The sequence below is a fragment of the Eleutherodactylus coqui genome, chromosome 2, assembly GCF_035609145.1.
Source record: "Eleutherodactylus coqui strain aEleCoq1 chromosome 2, aEleCoq1.hap1, whole genome shotgun sequence".
Classification (NCBI taxonomy): Eukaryota; Metazoa; Chordata; class Amphibia; order Anura; family Eleutherodactylidae; genus Eleutherodactylus; species Eleutherodactylus coqui.
The window spans coordinates 168,664,342-168,685,219 of record NC_089838.1 but is presented as its reverse complement, the minus strand read 5'-3'; the positions used below and the strand labels follow the sequence as shown (position 1 = coordinate 168,685,219).

The window sequence follows — 20,878 nt, the reverse complement described above, 5'->3', positions numbered from 1 at the left end:
ATCAAAGAAAGTTGCTGACCTGAGGCACAACTTCCACAAACTAGTATGTGGCTTTTTGTAATTCGTATTTGTCCTGCAACCAACAGTTTTATAGAAATGAGGGCATCTTAAAGGGGACAATGGGACAATGCTGCATTACAGTGATTATACAGCAGATTTATGAGCAGAGAAAAATAGCAAGGAATATCATATTTCAATAAGCAAATGGTAAAATTAAACTGCCCATGGATCTCCGGTGGCGACTCCTTCGATTAACATACTATTGTACTCACTTTACTCAAATTAACAATTTTGCACATCTGCCATTTCATCATTCGTCACTATCAGAATTATATGCAGTCTTCTAAAAAAAAACTAGCATTTTCTTTACAGACAGCTAAACCATGTGATACACTTCTATCTAATTATATACTTGTGACACAAGATCACGAACACTGGAAAAGTTGGATGTGGAGAAGGAGCAATAATTTAAAGATACAAAAAATAGGATTATTCAATGGTTGTAAGCTATAATTTGCTTTGAGCCTAATTTTGATATAACAGTAAAGGTAATTTTCCTGAAGTAAATTGCTAAGATTTATCGTATTTGGAGGTGCAGAGACATAAGAAAAGCAAAAAAGCAACAATAAATACAATTTCCATAATTCTATTTAAGGATGTTGAATATCTGAGAGATTTAGTACAGTGGAATGATAGATCACTGTTGCTCAGCAAAAGAACTCTTAAACCCACAAATTACATTTAAATTTTTAATTGCGTATCACAGCTTAGATGACTTTTGTGCAAATTTATTTTTAATTTTCCTACTGGGACATCACATTCCAAACATTACTCTTTAGAAAGAGAAAGATTTGATGAATGGCAACTGGATACAGATCTGAATTACTTCACATGATGAATGATTAAACTTTTATCAGTGGATATGACAGGATCTGTACAGATATTAAGAGATGGAAGAAAAAGCTAACTATTAAGGCTCCATCCGACAATGCTGCGGCTGTATTGTTCTGCACGTGTATGTCTGCAGTTTATAAATGGTTCGAAAGAAAGATGCTAAAGCAAAACACAAGTCCCTTCTGTAAAACACAGGGGTTAGGTCATCTTACCTGAAAAGTCATATCTAGCCGGGCCCAGCCAGCGATTCTTTTCACTGCCTTTTAACACATCACCATAGAAACCGTAGCCCAACAATGACACAGAGTATTTAAGAAACGCTTTTTTGTGGTAAATAGTGCTTACGTCTAGCGGCTGACAATCGCCTATTGAATAAACACAAAACATTTTTTTTTTTTACATTGAGTATCCAGAACGTTAAAAGGGAGTCAAATTAGAAGATAAAAATGATGCAATTTTTTGTTTTCCAGAAACAGCGCCACCCTTGTCGTCCTGTTTTTGCCCGGTATTACAGCACAGTCCCACGGACTAAAATGGGGCTAAACTGCAATAGGAGGTGCAGCCCATATACAAGAACGTTGCCGGTTCTGGAAAAGAGCTGATCCATTATTCAAATCTCTGATAAGCCTTTTAAGGCGACATTATATGGCACACCAAAAGCAGGCAATGTCTGGAGAGATACTGAATGCCTCCAATACAGCACTCAATATCACTCAGAGTAATCTAAAATTACTAAGCGAATACAGATGCAGCAGTCATTCCCATATGTGTTGGTGTGCTATACGATTAACGCCCTTGCCACAGTATTCTGCACTATTTGTGTAGAGCAGCTGTTCTCATACAAAGTCAATGAATGATAGGCTAAAACAGAGAAGGGTAAGGCACACTATGCTAATGCCTATAGGACTATGTGGATCATACAAACAATGAGAGACCTGTATTTCCATCTATCATGTAGGAAGGAAAGATTGTTTCTTATAAAGCAGTTCTGAGTACGTGCATCTCCAACCATGGATGTCCTCAGAAATCTCAGTATGCATGCCCAGATTAAGATTTGCAATCATATAGATGATTTGCAAAGTTAACATTTCTATAGTTCATTGTGTACTTCTGCCATTATAAAACTCAGAACAAACAAGGCGATTAGAAAAATGAGCTGCAGACTTTGGCCATTCCTTTTTACCAGTAGTTCAAACTTACATTTCTTAAAGGGGTTGTCCTACTTCTGTTTTGTTGCAGGAAGCAGATTGCTCCACATATGGTATAGTGGTAGTGCAGGCTATTGAAGTGAATTGAAGACTCAGCCTGCAGTACCAAGACAGGCCACTACACGGTGTACAGAAAGGTTTGCTTCCTGCAGCAAAACAGCTAGAAGTAGGAAATGACATGATATGACTGATGCCTGCACAGTGGCAATCAAGCTTTGGTTTGAAAAGTCAATATGACACACTATATGGTGCATCATGCAGAAAAATGCATCATCTATAAAAATGTATTCACTCTGACAATTGTCATTTTTAACAAATTGATGCAGCGGTATTGTTGGGTAACCTTTTTCTTTTTCAGCCAAATTACATGCAGTGACATAAATGCAAGGCTTATACATATGAAGTGCACGGAAAGGTATATTAATCATAAAGCACACCTTTTTCCATTTATAAGAACATACACAAAAAAAGAACAAAGAACAAACTGCTTGCAATATAGAAACCACTACGGAAGTTGTTCTCCTAAACAAAATGATGATCTAAGATAGGCCTTACATGGTCCGATTATAAAACAGAGATGTGATCCATTTTTCCCAAACCGCTACATATTTTATGCAATTCCCATGAACACATGCCAGTGTGCCTTCCAACTTACAATTATAGTTTACACATGATATTAATGGACTTAAGAGAACCTCAACTTTCCTTCCAGTATTTTGCCAGTAAGGACTTTGAAACCACTAAAACATGAAAGACTACAATTTTATGAATTGCCTTGGCTAAACCAGAGTATTGCCAGTCTAAGAAAATCTCTAAAACATGCTCAAGACCACCCTTAATTTGACCCTAGTAAGTATCCATGCGAGGATAGTACCAAAAAATGTGTTCTAATGTTGCTTTATCAATGAAACATCTCCCAACATTTGTATGAAAGTGAGGTGTATACATTTGTAAGACGTATAGGAGTGGGGTACAAACTATGCAGAAGTTTCCTAGTCGACTGTAAATGTTAAGCACACTTCAATAGTGAAGAGGTTAAAAGAAATGGTTTATACAATTCGTCTTCATCGATTGAAACATTCAGGTCTCTTTCCCAATGGTCCAGACAAAGGAGTTGCTTTATTGATAAAATTATTACAAAAAGCCAAAGTTAAACTCTGGAAATCCCCGTAATAGGGATACGGAGGTTAGAAAACTCAATTTCAAAAATAAATTTTAGGTGTAGAGCTGGAATTAGGGAGTTGGGTGATGAAAGACTTTAGTGACATTTCTCATTTATTTCTTCACAAGAGTTTTATAAAGGACATAAGATGGGACCCTTCCCGTACATCACAAATATTTTTTATTTCCAAGTTAAGCCAGTGCAAGGTGTAGGGTAATGAATGGTAAAATCTGAAGTGATATCTCAGTAATGTTGAAGGGAATAAGGGACTTTAAGACAACTATATGTTTCCATTCAGTAATACCAGCTTTAATAGTTAAATCAGAAGAGCCTGGTACCGAAATACCCATTTGAGGATAACCATAACAAGATGTTAGCTGCAAGGAATCTAGCTAGTCATGGGAAATTTACTTCCAGTGTTTAGATGGCTCTAAAGGTTTTCACTGTCTGGCTTGGTCAAGTATAGCAGCGTAATAGCAAGGGAAGACCGGGGGAAATCCCACCTCCCCTTTATAGGTCAGAAAAGAATATTTGCTGCAACTCATGGGTGTCTTCCTTTCTAGATATATCTGTTAAGAGTTCTTTGTAATTTATGGAGGAAAGCTATAGGGATGGAAATATGGAGGTGCTGAAATAAAGATTTTAGGGATAAATAACATTTTAAAATCACCACTTATCTACCAACCCAGGATATTTCAAGATTAGGATATTCAGACAAGTCATGTTCAATCGCTTGAAGTAATAGAGGGTAATTAGGTTGAAAAAGCATATAAGAGGGAAAGGATAATTTAATATCCAAATATAATAAAGAGTGTGATACCCAGGGGATTAAAAAATTTACTTTTATGTGACAAGCTAATAGAATCAAAAACGTACATTTCCAAGATTGGTGACTTAGTTATATTCAGCTTGTAATAGCAAATATCATTAAACCTTCGTAATAGGTCTGTAACTATGCCTAGAGACGTTTCAGGTTTAGATAAAGCAATAATTAAGTAATCTGCAAAAAGTCCTACGTTCTTGATTACCCATGGTATTCCAGTTACTTCTTTCATGCCTCTTATCCATTCTGCTAAGGATAATGGACAGCCCTATTGAGTACCTTTAGAAATATTAAAGGCTTTCGAAGTGTATCCTGAAGTGTTACAGCAACAGAAGGATTAGTAGACAAAGTCATAATTGAATAATGGGCTATACCCGTAATGCCAAATCTATGAAGCACTGCGCTCAAGTACCCCCAGTGGACTCTGTCAAATGCCTTTTCCGCACCCAAGGAAAGTAGCAGTGAAGGAGTCAGAGTTTTCTCAACATAATTAGTTAATAAATCGACAAGCACCATCTAGTAAAAACCTGCCTTTATACAAATCCAATTTGATCCTGAGAAATTAAGATTCAGTAATGTATCTGTCAGGCTATTGGCTAAAATTTTAGAATATATTTTCAAATCTGTATTAAGCAGCAAAATGGGACAGAAATTTCCCAGTCTATCTGGAGTTTTCCCTGGTTTAGGCAATAGTTGCACATAGCATCTCTATTGGAATTTCCCCAGTGGCTTGAACATTATTAAAAAGGGATAATAAAAGGAGGAGACAGATTTGCTTGAAATGTGTTATAGGAATCATTTGAGAGCTCATCAGGCCCAAGAGTTTTGTGGCTTAAGAGTGTTAAAAGCTCCAAAAATTTCCGCAAGGAAGATTGGTGTGGATAACATGTCCAATTGTTGCACAGATACCTTAGGGAGCAAAAACAGGCTAACACTGAGATACCTTTAGCAGTGGGTTGAGAGATCTCCGAGTCCTTGGTAAGGTTATATAAATGAGGCATAATACTCCACTAGATCACCTATTCCCTGGGGATTAAATTTGTGTTCATATTTCGTATTGAAAATATATGGGATCTATGAATTCGCAGAACGGTTTTTAAGAAACGATGCCAGCAACGCACTGGCTTTATTTCCTTGCCCAAAATATGTAGCTTTGACTCGAAAAGCTTGATCATACTTACATAGCTCCACTTGATGTAGTTGATCTTGAAGATTGCAGATCATGCCTGCTCTAGCGGGGCAATATTTCATTTAATTGACTCAAATAATATTTTAGAGATGTAGTTTTAATTTCCCTTTTTTTTTTTTTCTGTAGCAGCCACACTAATAAAATGACCCTCAAAATGTAAGCTTGGTGGACACACTCGAGTAAATCTGGGTGGATATCAGAGGTGAAGTTATCCACAAAATAGAGAGTACCGAGGAGGTTTTTATAGGAAAATTTAGAGGACCATGAATAATTATTCAATCTCCGTCGAGTTTGTGGGGGTTTATTATATACTTCAGCGATAGTCAAGGAAATGGGAGCATGGTCTGACTATGTAATCACACAAATTTTAGAAGATACTTCATTGATAATGCAAGTTATCCATAAGAAACATATCTATAAGGGTGTATGTTTTATGTGGGTATGAGAAAAACGTGTAGTCTCTCTGCATACATCAATAAGTCCTTTTTTTAAACTAACCGATAAAGATTTGTAGTGTTATCAGTTGCGTGTGGAGCAAAGAGTCCATAGATAGCCACATAATGCCATTTAAGTCTCCTGCAATTAAAAGTGCACCCTGTTTATATTAATATTCCCAAGGCAGGTACAACTGGAGTTGTAGTATTAGGGGCGTAAATAGCTGCAATGCTATACGTAATGTTATTTATTGAACACATTAAAATAAGATATCTTAATGCGTCAACATGAGATTGAATTGGAGTAAACACTAGAGTATTCTCTATGGCAATAACACCTCTTTTCTTATTGACTGCAGGCGCCACAAATATGTGGAAAAACTTATGTTTTAAGCATAAGATCTGTTTGATTGAGATGGGACTCTTGAATACACAGGATATCTGCGTGGGAGTTAATTGCTTCTTTCCAAAGCATGGATCGTTTGAATGGACTATTAAGTCCTTTGACATTAAGGGATAATATTTGAAACACCATATTTAGATTTAGGGAAGTATATCAGAAAGTTACCTTGTAAGCATAATAAGTCATTATGACAGACGACTGTGGTCATTAGGTACATTGCAAACAATAAAACTTCAACGTAGAAAAATAACAAATATTGCTATCCAGTTAGCATTAATATTGCATCAGGGCACCACTGTCGAAGCGCAGGGGAATTTGTGAAAGAACATTATCGAACCCAACATGTGAGCCATTCCTAGGCCTAACTGTACTTAGCATATTTTTCTTAGACTGCCTTATTTATAGTAATAACTTTGATCAGGTATTAAAGACCTGTATCATAATCTAGATACATAACCTAAATATTGGATCTATATGAAGGGCAATAATTAGACAAAACTATATGACATCAAGAGGATCACTTCTGTAGCCATTCCTTCAGTAGTAGTGGGGATGAGCCATTTTTGTACGTGAGCAATTGTGAAGTTAGTCCCCATTCCTGAAGTATTCCATTCCATCCGTTGAAAGGAAGAGTTTCACTGGGAAGCCCAATGTAGATGTTATTAGCCCATAAAATTCTCATGGAGTTTGCAGCTACCTTGGTGAGATGCTGTCAATTAGCCAATGCTGTGAATTTGCTAAGAGATCAGTGACCAAAGTAATGTCTTTAAACTTTTCTGGAATATTCTGAACATTTTTAGCTGTTAAGAGGAGTTTTTCCTTAAAATGGTAAAATTGAAAGCGAGCAATCAAATCTCTTCGAGTTGTCACAGTTGGGGCTCTAGGTTTAGGAATGCGGTGTGCTCTATCAATTAGAAGGTGAGTTTGGCGTGCCTCAAGTAACACTGCAGCAAAATAATTAGTAAGATTTAATTAGTAAGATTATCAATTAGCTGGTCAGTTTCAATTGATTCTGGTAAACAGTGAAATTGCACATTGTTGCGGTGTGACTGATCTTCCAAATCTGCCACGGTTAATCTTAGTGTGCAAATGTCGTCTTCTAAAGCACTATTCATATCTACCAATTAGGTGCGGTTGAAAATTCTGCCATTTTCGTTTCAATATTCTGCTTGCATGGACTGAAAAGCAGCACTGATCTCTCTCAGTAGCATAGATCTAAGGTCAGAAAGCATGCTTTAGAGTGTCCTCAGAGACAGGCTTAAAGGGGTTGTCTCGCGGCAGCAAGTGGGGTTATACACTTCTGTATGGCCATATTAATGCACTTTGTAATGTACATCGTGCATTAAATATGAGCCATACAGAAGTTATTCACTTACCTGCTCCGTTTCTGGCGTCCCCGTCTCCATGGCTCCGTCTAATTTCGATGTCTTCTGGCATTTTTAGACGCGCTTGCGCAGTCCGGGCTTCTGCCTGGTGAATGGGGCCGCTCGTGCCGGAGAGCTGGTCACCGCGTCATCGTAGCTCCGCCCCGTCACGTGTGCCGATTCCAGCCAATCAGGAGGCTGGAATCGGCAATGGAACGCAAGGAAGGACAAGAAAATCCACGGTGCACCATGGGAGAAGACCCGCGGTGCACCGTGGGAGAAGACCAGCGGCACCATCTTTAAAAGAAGAAAAGAAGAAGCTGCAGAACGCTGATGCAGGTAAGCGCAATGCTATTTTTAAAAACTAACCTATGCTTTCTTTTTAACAGGGCAGAATGCGGGGGTAAGTGAAAAATTTTTTTTTTCGCTTTCGCCGCGGGACAACCCCTTTAAAGGATGCAGGGAGATATGTTTCTAGTGGGTACAGGAGGAGAATCTATGCCCATGTGTACAGTTTCACCACATGTAGGATCACTTACATTATAGTAGCAGTACCAACCTATGTCTTACCAGTGGAGAGGGTCTCAGGTGGAGAATTCAGAGGATTTTCACAGCTGCCCGTTGAGAATGACAATAAACCGCAGGGGAAGCCGGAGAATGTGTTGGGGTGCCTTCTGTTGCCATACTCAACCTGCGGAACCATTTTGTGACCACACAGAGAAGAAGAACTCTGTAATCCTGGCAGAGCTCACTTTCTTTCTCACTTTTCCCATGGCTGGTAGCAGAGAGCAATGCTGACTCATATCAGTTTTTCTGTACTGTGCAGGATCACTGCCGCAAAGTGCTGGTATGCTGCCAAGGGCAGAGAACCTCACTAGGATGCAGATTGGTCTATACGCTGCTGGCCATGCCCCCAGCAGCAGTATTAGTTATCCAAGAAACAATGCAAAAAAAGTGTTGCACAGAACTATTTCTAAAGTACATACCTAGTATGATGTGCAGAGCTGAAGTCACTGGATCACTGATGCCTACAGTAGCAAAGCAAACGCAGTCGGTAGAGCCTGAGGAAACACACAGTTATTTTATATTTCAATGAAAAAAAGCAATGTGTTGAAAAAACTAACTTTAAGATTCCAAAATATACGGCTGGTTGTATTTAAAAATACATGACTTTCTCCTCTATGGCCATGTTCACATGTGCCAATTGAGCAGTTTTTCATTTTTATAATAGGATTATATATTATATATATTTATGACATAAAAATAAATAAAAACACTATATCAATTAAATAAATTGCAAATGCCACATGCAAACATAACTTAGAACTTAACAGTTAAACGTAGGTAAAATTAAACCCATTTTGATGGTGGATTGCGCACTCAAGGGCCACTATTAGAGACTCCTGCCCTTTCAAGACTTGAGCTTCCTTGTATGCAGATTAGACAAGTGACCCTGAAGTGTAGCATGAAATCAAGCGAGTTTCCTATGGATCAGTTTATCCCACGCTAACGGATTATAGTGAGCGGTGTTCATTCAGCTAGAAAAGGTAGTTACAGATCTAGTTTAGAAAAAAATAGTTCCTGCAGTGTGGCCAGGTGGATCTACTTCTAAAAACAAATTCCCAATATGGGTTGGGACTAGAGATGAGCGAATGTACTCGGTAAGGGCGATTTCGCAATCGAGCACCGCGATTTTCGAGTACTTCACTACTCGGGTGAAAAGTACTCGGGTGCGCTGTAGGGCGGGGGGTTGCAGAGGGGAGTGGGGGGTAGCAGCGGGGAACAGGGGGGGAGCCCTCTCTCTCTCCCTCTCCCACCCACTCCCCGCTGCAACCCCCCGCTCACCCACAGCGCACCCGAGTAGTAAAGTACTTGAAAATCGCGGTGCTTGATTGCGAAATCGCCCTTACCGAGTACGTTCGCTCATCTCTAGTTGGGACACTTAACTAATATGATTGTTTCACAAATAGTTAATATTATGCTCTTTTGCATATTATTGCACATTTGCTACTTTATACGTACTGGGGCATTTATGAACTTATTTGTAGATATGTGGTCGTCATCCCTTTTCATGCCATTGGACGATTTTTTTTCCTCTATCCTTTGGGCGAGTGCATTGTTTTGCAATTTCAAAACCCATTAAAATAGGATTCCCACAATAGGAATACAATGAGCTACCTTTAGCAATGGGTTGGGGGATCCGAGTCCTTGGCAATGGAGGTTCAGTGCAGCATTTTTAGCAGGTATTAGAAGCGCCCGCTAAAAGCTGTAAAGAAACACCTGTGCAAGTGTGGCCTAAAGGAAGTCTAATGTGCTACTAGACGAGTGTCTCAAGGCAACCATTCAGTAGACGCTCGTATTATCGGATAGGATATTCATTTGCCATTTTGATTCCATATTACAAAAAGTTAATACTGTCCTCGAACACCACGTATGCTCCCAGCTATAGAACATGCAAAAGTAGTAACAGTGTTTAATGCAGGAAAAAAGACACATGTCTATCTAATTAAGCCTATTACTCTGCAATATTGACCTCAGAGAAAGGCCGTCTGCACACGGCATAGCAGGATTCAGCATGCAGGTTCACGCAGCGAATTCCAGCTTTGACCGCAGCCAGCAACCCTGAATACCTGTCTTCTTTCGTTTTGATCTGTACTGTGAATGGACCTGGCGGCTCGCTGTCGGACATGCGCTGTAAAGATTTAAAAAAATAAATAAATAAATTTTTCCTGTCGCTAGGCAAATAACGCGGGTTCCGCAACCTATCCGCAATGTCAATTGCGGAAGGGTCATGGGTCAGGTGGCTTCCATTGACTTCAATGGAAGTCCTCCGCACAGAATCCACTCAAAAATGCTGCTATTTTTTTTTTTGCGAGCAGAAACTGCTCGTGTGCAGGAAGAATCCCTTTTCCATAGCTTGCTATAGACGGCATTTACTGTGGAACCCAAAAGGTGGACACCCGCCCTGCAATCCGCAATGCAGATCGCCTGTGTGCAGCCGGCCAAAAGCAAAAAGCCCTAATTTGGTAGAAGCCAATTTTCCTCATTTTGAGAAGGGGGTTTGGTGAATTTCTTCTCGACTCTAATCAGGAAAGCACAGTAATCCCCGGATCATTACCTCTGCTGAAATAATCAGTGCCTATAACATGTATTATTACACCAAAGAAAGGCATCCAGGCCCCTCCTGAACTCTTGTAGTTAGTTCGCCATCACCACGTCCTCAGACAGAGTTCCATAGTCTCACTGCTCTTACAGTAATGAAACCCCCTTCTATGTCGGTGCAGAAACCTTCTTTCTTCTAGATGTAGAGGATGCCCCCTTGTTACAGTCACAGTCCTGGGTGTAAACAGATCATGGGCGAGATCTCTGTACTGTCCCCTCATATATTTACACATTGTTTTTAGGACACCCCTCAGCCGTCTTTTTTTGATAATCTCTCTGAGTATTGCAGTCCACCCATTCCATTTATTTAACTTAGTTGCCCGTCTTTGAACTCTGTCATTCTTGAGTACTGGTGGACAAAAAAAAACTGTACACAATATTCTATGTATGGTCTGACCAGTCAGTTGTGATGAGGAAAAACAATGTTCTCGTCATGTGCCCCTAGACCTCTTTTGATGCACCTAATTATCCTATTTGCCTTGGCAGAAGCTGCCTGACACTGGTTGCTCCAGTTGAGTTTACAGTTAATCAAAACACCCCAAATCCTTTTCCATGTCAGTTTTACTCAGTATTTTCCCATTTAGCATGTAATTGTGATATGCATAACTTTACATTTATCAGTGTTAAACCCCATTTGCTACTTTTTTGCCTAAGCCCACGATTTATCCTGATCCATTTAAAACCATCTGCTGTCCTCTCTTGTGTCAATTACTTCACCTATATTTTCACAGTGTGGGATTTAAATGGGATTTTACATAAAAACCCCTCACCCTTTCTGTTTTTTTCAATCCATTCTAAACAAACTATAACCTTGCAAGTTAACCACCCAGTCACAGCTTTCATCTAACCGGGTCTCCATTATTCCCACTATGTCATAGTTTTCCTAAGATATTATTACTTCCAGTTGGCCAGCCTTCTAGCATTTGTCAATATACAGTTTAGAAAGTTTTGGTTATTTTATTTTAAGTGTATCCCTACTAACTGTTCTGCCAGTTCTAACTGTACTAACCCCTCCCACCACTCCACCCCCATTTTCATTACCTTGTCCCAGACCACTGTCTATACCATCTTTCTCTCTCTTTTTGGTTGCCCTTTTCTCAGTCTCCTAGTTTAAACACTCCTCCAACCTTCTAACCATCAACTCCTCCAGCATAGCTGCACCCTCTCCCATTGAGATGCAGCCCATCCCTATGGTAGAACCTGTAGCGAACAAAATCAGACTAGTTCTCCAGGAACCCAAAACCCCCCTTCTTACACCAACTCTTGACCCCCTTGTATACGTCCCTAATCTCCCTCTGCCTCTCTGGCATGGCATGTGGTAAAGGTAATAGTTCAGAAGATACTAATTTGGAAGTCCTCGCTTTCAGCTTACATCCTAGTTCCCCAAAATAGTTTTTAAAAAGGACCTTGCACCTAACTTTGTAATTAGTGTCAATATGTACCATGACCATTGAGTCCTCACCAGCCCCTCCCAGGCACATGTAAACCCGAACTGTGATGTGTCGAACTCTAGCACCAGGACGACAACAGGCTATTCGACAACCCCGGTCTTTGTGGCAGATTGCCCTGTCTGTATCCCCAATGATTGAGTCCCCCATTACTAGAAAAGTTCTAGCCTGTCACGCACTCCTATTCCCCTTCTTACTGGAGCAGACATCCCCCGGGCGGTCAGAAGGAATGTTGTGCTGCAAACTTTGTAGGGGTGTGCTAGTTCAGGACTAGTCTCCCTAAAACTCTTCCCTCTACCCCTCCTTCTGTCACCCAGCTAGCTGCCTAATCATCCTGCTCCCCAAACTACCATCCACCCCCATATCTACCCCAGCGAGTGCCTGCTCAGTAAGTAGCAAAATCCTTTTCATGGTCATGGTGCCAATGCATCTCAGTGTTGCAAGCTGCGCATTTAGATCCCAGATCTGGGCTCCCAAATGCACAACACGCTTACATCTCATACAATGGCTGTTCAAGGACTGCATACATGGCACAAGATGTATACTGGATGACATTATTAATAATGGAGCACATTCTAAATAGGGATGGTACAGATAAAACTCAAGTAATCAATTAATTTATTGAAGTAAAAAAAGAATAACAGTATGTCAAGATCACTAAGAAAAACAATCAATACCAGAAAAAAATGGAAAACAAATGAGTACAATAAAATATGCCAACTGAAAATCAAACTGAAAACGTGATCTTTCAGCTGGTTATAAGATTAGGTTTTACCTCTGTGAAATGGACAGAGAATTGGTGAGTTTCATTTATTTCTTCTTTTCCGTGGAGAATAGTTGGAACCCTGCCCAGCTCAAGCTACTGTACTGTATGTTAAATCCAGTTTTACTAAGCTTGTAGTAAAAGCCGCAATGGATCAAACCGCTGTGCAGAAGCAGCCCTATTTCTATCACTGCCCACATAAAAAGTTTAATGTAATTCCAAGGGCATATGCTTCTCAAGAAAGGATTAGTCTTTGCAGCTCTTAGGAAAAAAAATGGTGCTTCAATAGAACTATACGCTCAAGTCAACACATCAGATAAATCTCAGTCTTTGACATATTACTAATAAAACCTCTGCCTTACAGAGCACTAGGATTTCAGAGGTATTTATTATATTTTGAGTTTGTTGCAATAAGTCAAGACCTCAGGAAAGAAATTGTGCTGTGTATGAAAGTAAAAGGGGGAGGGGAAGCTGACTAATAAGGGATAGCTGTGTAACCAGTCCAAAGAACATTCATAAGAGCGAGGCAATGCACAAGAGAGTACACTCCATCATTACAAGGATGAGTACAGAGCGGCTAAAGTCTCTCATTTATTACCAAGCCTTGGGCTACATTTAAACACTTATTGTCAAGGCACTACAAAAAGGCAGCATGATAACCTACAAAAAATACGCTGAAAAAAAAATTACAAAAAAAACCCTTTTAAAAAGTCCATGATAGCAATTTGTTGCATCCTCTACATCTCTGACTAAAAACACTAAGTAGATTGATATTGCTGTGGCTCCAACCACATGCCGTAGGACATAAAATGAATACAATTTTATAGCTTTACAGTAACATTGGTTAAAGGGAGCCTGTCAGGATATTTATGCTGCCCTAACCATGGGTGGGATGAAATACTGACAGCCTCTTACTTTACAAGAAAAGTTTTACGGTACTTTGAAATGCTGTGGTATTTCCAAGAAAATAGTTTTGAAGAGAGCCAGGCATGAGCAAAGTATCTACTAGGCGGCTCCCCTCCGACGGCCTGACACCGATACTCCGCTGGATTTCACAGGAAAACATTGTTCATTGCAATTGGGAAGCCCGTCAGTATTTCACGTTGTCTGTGGGTACAGGGGCACGGGTTTACTGACTATCTAGTGGGACAGCACTTAACCAATATGTTTTATACAGTACACTTCTGTGTGTATCCCGGAAGCTGATCATACACAGAAGATCACACAATCTGTTTATAATCCATCATGAAATGCAGATAATCCTAGGGTAACGCTCCAAGTGACTACAGCACTCAATATGGGAATTCCCTTTTCAGCCAGCACAAAGCCTTGTACTTAATAGCAGAAACTTTGCAGGGCCACAGAAAAGGTTACCAGTTGGATCATTCACGCTAAATCACCGTTTGACCTTTATTCACGGAGAAAAACCCCACAATATTAAAACGGAGAAGACCTTTTAATTCGCTGGCACTTATTTAAGGACCATAAAGGTACCTTACAATACAGGAGTTAAAAGTACACTATTGTAATTTAAAAAGCCAGGGTCTATTACTGTGAGCCATGTTGTTCCTTATAGATTAGACAGTACCCACATACATTTAGACTGATACATATACTGTCCTATCAAAAGTAAATACACACCTGAGTAAGAATCAATAGTAGTACTTATTTATGTATGTTAATACTTAGAGCCCCCTTTGGCCGAAATTACATTGGATATTCTTCTCCGTGACATTTTCTACTAACATTTTATACACTTCAGCTGGTAATGCCCTCCATTCATCCTGTAAATTTCTGTCAAGTTCTCTCAAAGAAGATGCATTTGCCCTTTTACAATGGTTCAGGGAGCACAGTCATTGGACAGTTGAGCAATGGAAAAACGTTATATGAAGTGACGAATCACGCTACCCCATCTTCAAATCAGATGCATGTACATGGGTGTAGAGCATGCCTGGGGAAATTTTGTCCAAGTGTGTAGTGCCAACAGTTAAGTACGGCAGAGGGAAGGTTTTACGTGGCATTGACTCAGACCATTTGTTGCAGTGGCAAGAACCATTACTACAAAAAGGTATACCTTGACATTCTAGGAAATGTGCTACTGAGAATGTGACAATACTCTGGGCATGGTCAGCAATTACTCCAACAAGACAACACACCTTGTCACAAATCCAACGCTGTTTAAAGTTGGTTTGAGGATATGGATGTTCTATGATTGGACTGGCCTGCAAAGTAACAACCTAAACCCTATTGAACATCTCTGGGATGAAATGAAACCTCAGGTCAGGAAATATGAAAAGCATCCATCCTATGAACGTGTGGAGAGTTCTCTCAAAGAAAATTAACAGAGGGAAATACCAGCTGAAGTTTATCAGACATTAGTAGAAAGTATGCCACAGAGTATCCAATGTCATTAGGGCCAAAAGGAGGTACAACTAAAGGTGGGTTTACACAGGAACAATGTCGGGCAAACGATACCCGACACTCGTGCCTGTGTGTCCTCGCTCCCATGCTCCTGCAGGGACCTAGTAGTGCTGGCTTGCTCACAGAGCGGCCAGCAGGGGCGGGGCGGCTGCAGAAGATTTCTCCCCTCACTCTCCCCCGCCCCTCTCCATTGACATAACACAGCGGCTGTTAAGTCCTGAACGGCCGCTATTTACACTGAACGATGAGAGATCAGCTCATCGTCCATTGTTTATGTTGCATAAACAATTGCTGATGAGCTGAACGCTCAGTGTAAATAGCAGCTGTTCAGTATTGAATAGCTGCTGTGTTATGTCAATGGAGAGGGGCGGGGGAGTGAGAGGAGAGAAATCTCCTGCAGCCTCCCTGCTGTGAGCCAGTGATACTAGCTCCTGTGCAGCAGCACGAGAGCGAGTGTGCGGGGACGAGTGTCGGGTATCATTTGCCTGACATTCGCCCAGTCTAAATGGGCCTTTAGTATTAATACATTTAAATAAATACTACTTGTGATTCCTGCTCAGTTGTCCAATTACTTTTGGTAGGATAGTGTAGTGACAGATCTCAGCCATCTAGGTGTATACAGTGACATTAAACCCCCTAGATTTTCCACTGACGTTGGTACTTGGTGCCACAATAGAAAAGCATAACAGTAGGTAGGTAAATAACGGGTTGGGTGTTCTCTGGAATGTTCATTTCATTTTCAAGTGAAGATACAAGGCATTTCTTGCAGCAGTGAGACTAAGACATAGGATTTTAAACTAAATGCCTTAGAGCGAGTTGTTCACAACTAAAAGTACAGCAGAAATAAGGGCTGTATTAACTTCACACTGCTCATTCATTCTTAGCTTAGAGACAGAGCGTCAAACAACAATAATGGTTGTTTACTTGGCACAATGCATTCTATGTACACATTAAACTATTTTGTAACACAAAAGTCAATGTCTGTAGTTCCGAAAAATTACAAAAACATACAAAAATGATTGACTAATTTATGAAAGAAGATGACATAAGTGACCCTGCCCAGAAGCACAGAGGCTTAATGAGTATATGCACCCGCTTTAATCCTCACTGATGCTCGCATGAACCAGAATGTATAATCATTTTGATATGGTAGCTCTGTACCATACTTAAAATAGCTTTGTGAGCAGTGCAAGGTCACATATGGAATATTAAAATGAGCTGCATCACTGAGCAGAAAAGTCAATGTCACAAAATCACAAACGAAGCAGAACAATATGAGGTCAGCATGAACATAATTAGTCCCCTTACCAGCAGGAATAATGCCAATCCTCATATTGCAAGGAGATAATGGGACTTTAGGATTGTTCTGATCGACATCAGAATCCTTTTGTACCCGGCCTATGAGGCCATGAAGCACTTCGCTGAACATTCCATCGCCACCAACACAAACAATGCTGCAGGTGAGGAGAGAGCCACGTTAGATTACACAGGAAATCGTGACATGACAGCAAACAAACTGCAGAAGATGTTGACTGTGTGATCTGTCTACCCATTCTGCATACCTAATATTACTTTTAACAACATGAAATGCACACATTTCTATTAACCCTTTCCAATCCAATTTGTATCTGGGTTTTCCTAGGGGGCTTACTCTTTCTGCCATTATACAATGATGCTATCTGCTGGCTAAAGCCAGTACTGCATGAGGTGACTCATTGGATAGCCTCCGACAGCACAGAGGCTGGCAATATACAATAAGAGAACTCCAAAGGACATTTTCCAACATCCCATCTGTACAGCCTTAAATCATAATGTCTTAAGACGTCAGACAGTGGATTGGAAAGGGTTAATTTGTACAACAGAATGTCTGTGCCTCCTCTGGTCTAAAAGAATTGAGTCTAATTTTCAGAGATGAAGATCATGGCTTCAATATAGCTCAAGCCTTTCCTTCATACCACCGAGCTACAGCATTGTCTAAAGGTGCACACACACATAAGAGCAAAGTCATAAGGCTATCTTATGTATATGGGCTTGTCGACTCTCAAAGGCTTTTGTAGCGGGGAAGAAAGCTCAGGCAAGTCTGATGGGAGGCAAGTGTTGTAAAAGGTTTTGTGCCAAGATGCAAAACCCCTTGCAGAATGTGGGGTCCAAGGCGAACAGCTGATCACCCTGGGTTTCACTTTCGGAAATCCAGGCAACCAGACGATTTTACCAGAGAAGATGCACCTAGCAACACATTTTCCATACGGCAGTCGCCACAGGGAATTCAGATAGCCAAAACTCAAGCTACTCTTGCTGAACAACTTGTGGGTCTAGTTCATAGAGGGGGGCTCTCTCCAGGTTCATATCCCTAAATCAGGGTCCGGGCACAACCCCTTTAAGGGCCTTTTACACTGGTTGATGATTGGCAACGAATGTTTGTAGGATTGTTTGCTCGATCATCAGTGAATATGCTCCAGCCAGCTGATATACAAGTTAACACTTGTTCATTGACTGATTGTATGGTTCAAGCAGGCATAAAATTGATTGCATATCTACCCATGTAAATAGGGAGTAGTGCTACCAACAAATGCAAGCTGTATGGCAGGGGTACACAATCTTTATTGGTCTGCGAGTTGCATTATCAGGTAGTGCTACATTCAAGGGACTATAATAAAATTTGGACGGTTCTATTAACGCTCAGGATGGCATCATTAACAGTGGGGTGGGAGTAGCGCTATACTGGCATTAATGAGGGACATTTTGCTGGCAAAGCAGCTTTCTGATATGAGGGGCAAAAGGTGAGGGGATCTGCGGAGAGGAGGACAGAAGAACAGGGGGGGCAGGGGGCTTCATTTGGGGGGAAATATCAAGTGGCAGAGTGACTGAGTGGTGAGGGTCAGGGGCTTTCTTGGGGTTAGTGAAATTACAGGTGGACCAAAAAGTTTCATGGGGTTCTAGGAGGGGATGGGGTAGGGAAAACATAAGCAGAAAGGAGGTCTGTGAAAGAGTGGGAGCAAAGAAGTAGGTGGCTGAGAGAAGCTATAATAGCAAAGTATACAACTGAAGCTGCTGCCTGTACAGAATACAGAGACAACAGCTTCAGCGTCTTTATAACCTCCCCTTCTCGCTAACAAGAGACAATCCATACTTCATGCTGCCTGGCCATCTGGCTCTGCACTGTCCTGATAACATTCACACCTTTCACCAGCTAATGAGTACTTTGCCTTTCTACAAGGGAAACGGCTCTTTGGTTAATACTGCACTGCCCAACAGAGGAAAATGCTCATTACAGCACTGCAAGAACCGGCAACCTGCAGTCACTGCCGATTGTCTGCCTACGTCAGCAGCAGTGTCCATTCAGCAGGATGGACAGCATGCTATGCACCCGAGAGCAGCAGGTTGAGCACTCCCCGATATATGGGGGACGAGCAATTGTCCCTATAACAGCGATCATCTACCTGTGCAAAACCACTTAACAAGTGACCTTCTATATGTTAGATAGCCAGCACTAGTTGAAACATGCAGGGATTGCCCCATGGAAAGGGGCCCTTATCCTCCTTTACTAATTGGGCAGATATTCTTGCTCAACCAAAATGAGCGTGCATGTGTACATGGGCCAATAGTTAATGAAGGTGTTTGGGCATCTTAACTGTACCTCTTCTGGCTACATCGGCATGTCAAGCTTTAGCATTTTATAGGCTGCCACAATATAGGATAACAGGCATTCTAGTCGAACTCTTATGATAGAGCTTTTGGAATCCAATTATCTTGCTATGTGCAAGACTCTAACTTTCATTTAAATCACACACAAGCTCCTCCCTTCACTGCAAATATTAAATGAGACAAGATTTGAAGGACTTGCCTCATAATGACAACTCCTCTCAATATGTCCATATTGGGATATTTATATCACAGCGAAGGGTCCTTCACTTGGTATCCCCTCTAGAAGCCAAAAGAGATCACTACAGGAAAATGTGTGGCTAGATACAGCTTCACCTGGAGGCAACACCCGATCGCTGCAAGTTTGAGCTGATCGCCGCAGCAGCTTCTTTTCATTAGGAGCATCAAAGTATCTTTTTTTTTTAAGGAGAAGTTTTCGTATCTTATTGCTATGCTAAAGTCTTAGCTTTTGAGGTTACATTCCTAGGGACTTCCAGGTTTTCTTGGCAACATCACATACCTGTGCTGCTTCTCCATAGAAGATGTAAAAAGAAAATGTTGTGAATTAAAGGGTCTATTTCTCTTGTTATATTTCCTTTAAAGGGGTTGTCAGAGATAATATTTCTTAACCCTTTCCAATCCAATGTCGGGCCTGCCCCGACATCATAATTTCCCTCCACAGCTCCGATGTAGGGGCAGGCCCGACACTGCAGTGCATCTGCACCCAATCATCAGACACATCGGGTGCAGATACACTCCTGCACTGGTCCTCTTCGAGGACCCCTGAGAAGGCAGAAAGGGTTTTTAACCCTTTCTGCCTTCTCCTTTACACATTACATAGTGCTCAATTAGCGCTATGTAATGCACGGAGATTCCGGCCGGCGATCATGTGACCGCCGGTGTCACCTGACCCCCAGCTGTTACATGATCGCCGAGCCGGGAGCCTGCAGCGTGGGGCTGCTTACCTGTCCAGCGTCTTCCGCATTCTCCCTTCTGTCTCCTGACTCGGCGATCATGTGACCGCTGGGTGCCACCTGATCCCAGCGGTCACATGATCGCCGAGTCGGGAGGCAGAGGAAGAATGCGGAAGACGCCGGACAGGTAAGCAGGCCCCCCCACGGTGCAGTGAGCATCTGCACCCTCCTGAACTCTGTCAGTTCAGGAGGGTGTAGGGAAATGTATTTTTTCTCATACATTCTCACCAGCTCCGATTTATTTGGAGCTGGGGAGAATGAATGAGAAAAAAATAATTGGATTGGAAAGGGTTAAACCTCTTCCGGTCCCCAGAATTTCCCTTGCCAGCAACTCTGGTCTTGCTTGTAAAGTCATGTTTACAGGCTGCAGCAGCCTGTGTATGGAATGTCTAAAGCTGCTGCAGCCAATCACATGCCTCAGCGTTCAAGCGCAGAGATCTCCGATTGGCTGCAGTAGCCTATGACGTTATGTATACAGGCTAACTGCAGCCTGTAAAAACAGATTAGGTGCTGAGGACGGAGCTGTATCGCAAGAGATGTGAGGAGCAGGGAGATGTGGGGAGCAGGGAGAGGAGAGTATATGGAATATTGCTTTAGGGCACAAGGAAAAAAATCATTTTGGATAACCCCTTTAAAAGGTATGATTATGACAAAGTGAATACTATCAAAAATGAAAACTTCGAATACCAAGAAGTCTAAGGTGTGAAGTGTTAAACATGCAGCAAATAAAGAATGGTAGTACATGAAAATATGCAGCACAGTAAGTTTTGGGTGAAGACCTTACCCATCATACTTCTCTAAATTGACTTCATACAGATTATCTCTCGCATGGTTTGCATACTCTGTCACTGTTAAAAGTAAAAGTTGACAGCAAATGAGGAATGTAAAAGCAAATGACATTTATCAATACTGTAAATCAGCCAGCCGCATTCATAACTATGCAATCCTCGGCACTAGTCAAAAATGATACTTCTACATTTATGAAAAGAGA

General features: G+C 41.1%; 1 protein-coding gene across 1 annotated transcript in view; it reads right to left on the bottom strand.

Annotated features, from left to right (window-relative positions):
* CERK (ceramide kinase) overlaps window positions 1-20,878 on the bottom strand; it is an 89,592-nt gene that overhangs the window by 27,971 nt on the left and 40,743 nt on the right. The window contains exons 6-9 of the mRNA XM_066591890.1: window positions 20,672-20,735; window positions 16,580-16,725; window positions 8,464-8,538; window positions 1,107-1,259 (exon numbers count right to left, since the gene is read on the bottom strand). Of these exons, the coding sequence (XP_066447987.1) occupies window positions 1,107-1,259; window positions 8,464-8,538; window positions 16,580-16,725; window positions 20,672-20,735 (438 nt within the window). The remainder of the gene's footprint in view (window positions 1-1,106; window positions 1,260-8,463; window positions 8,539-16,579; window positions 16,726-20,671; window positions 20,736-20,878) is intronic.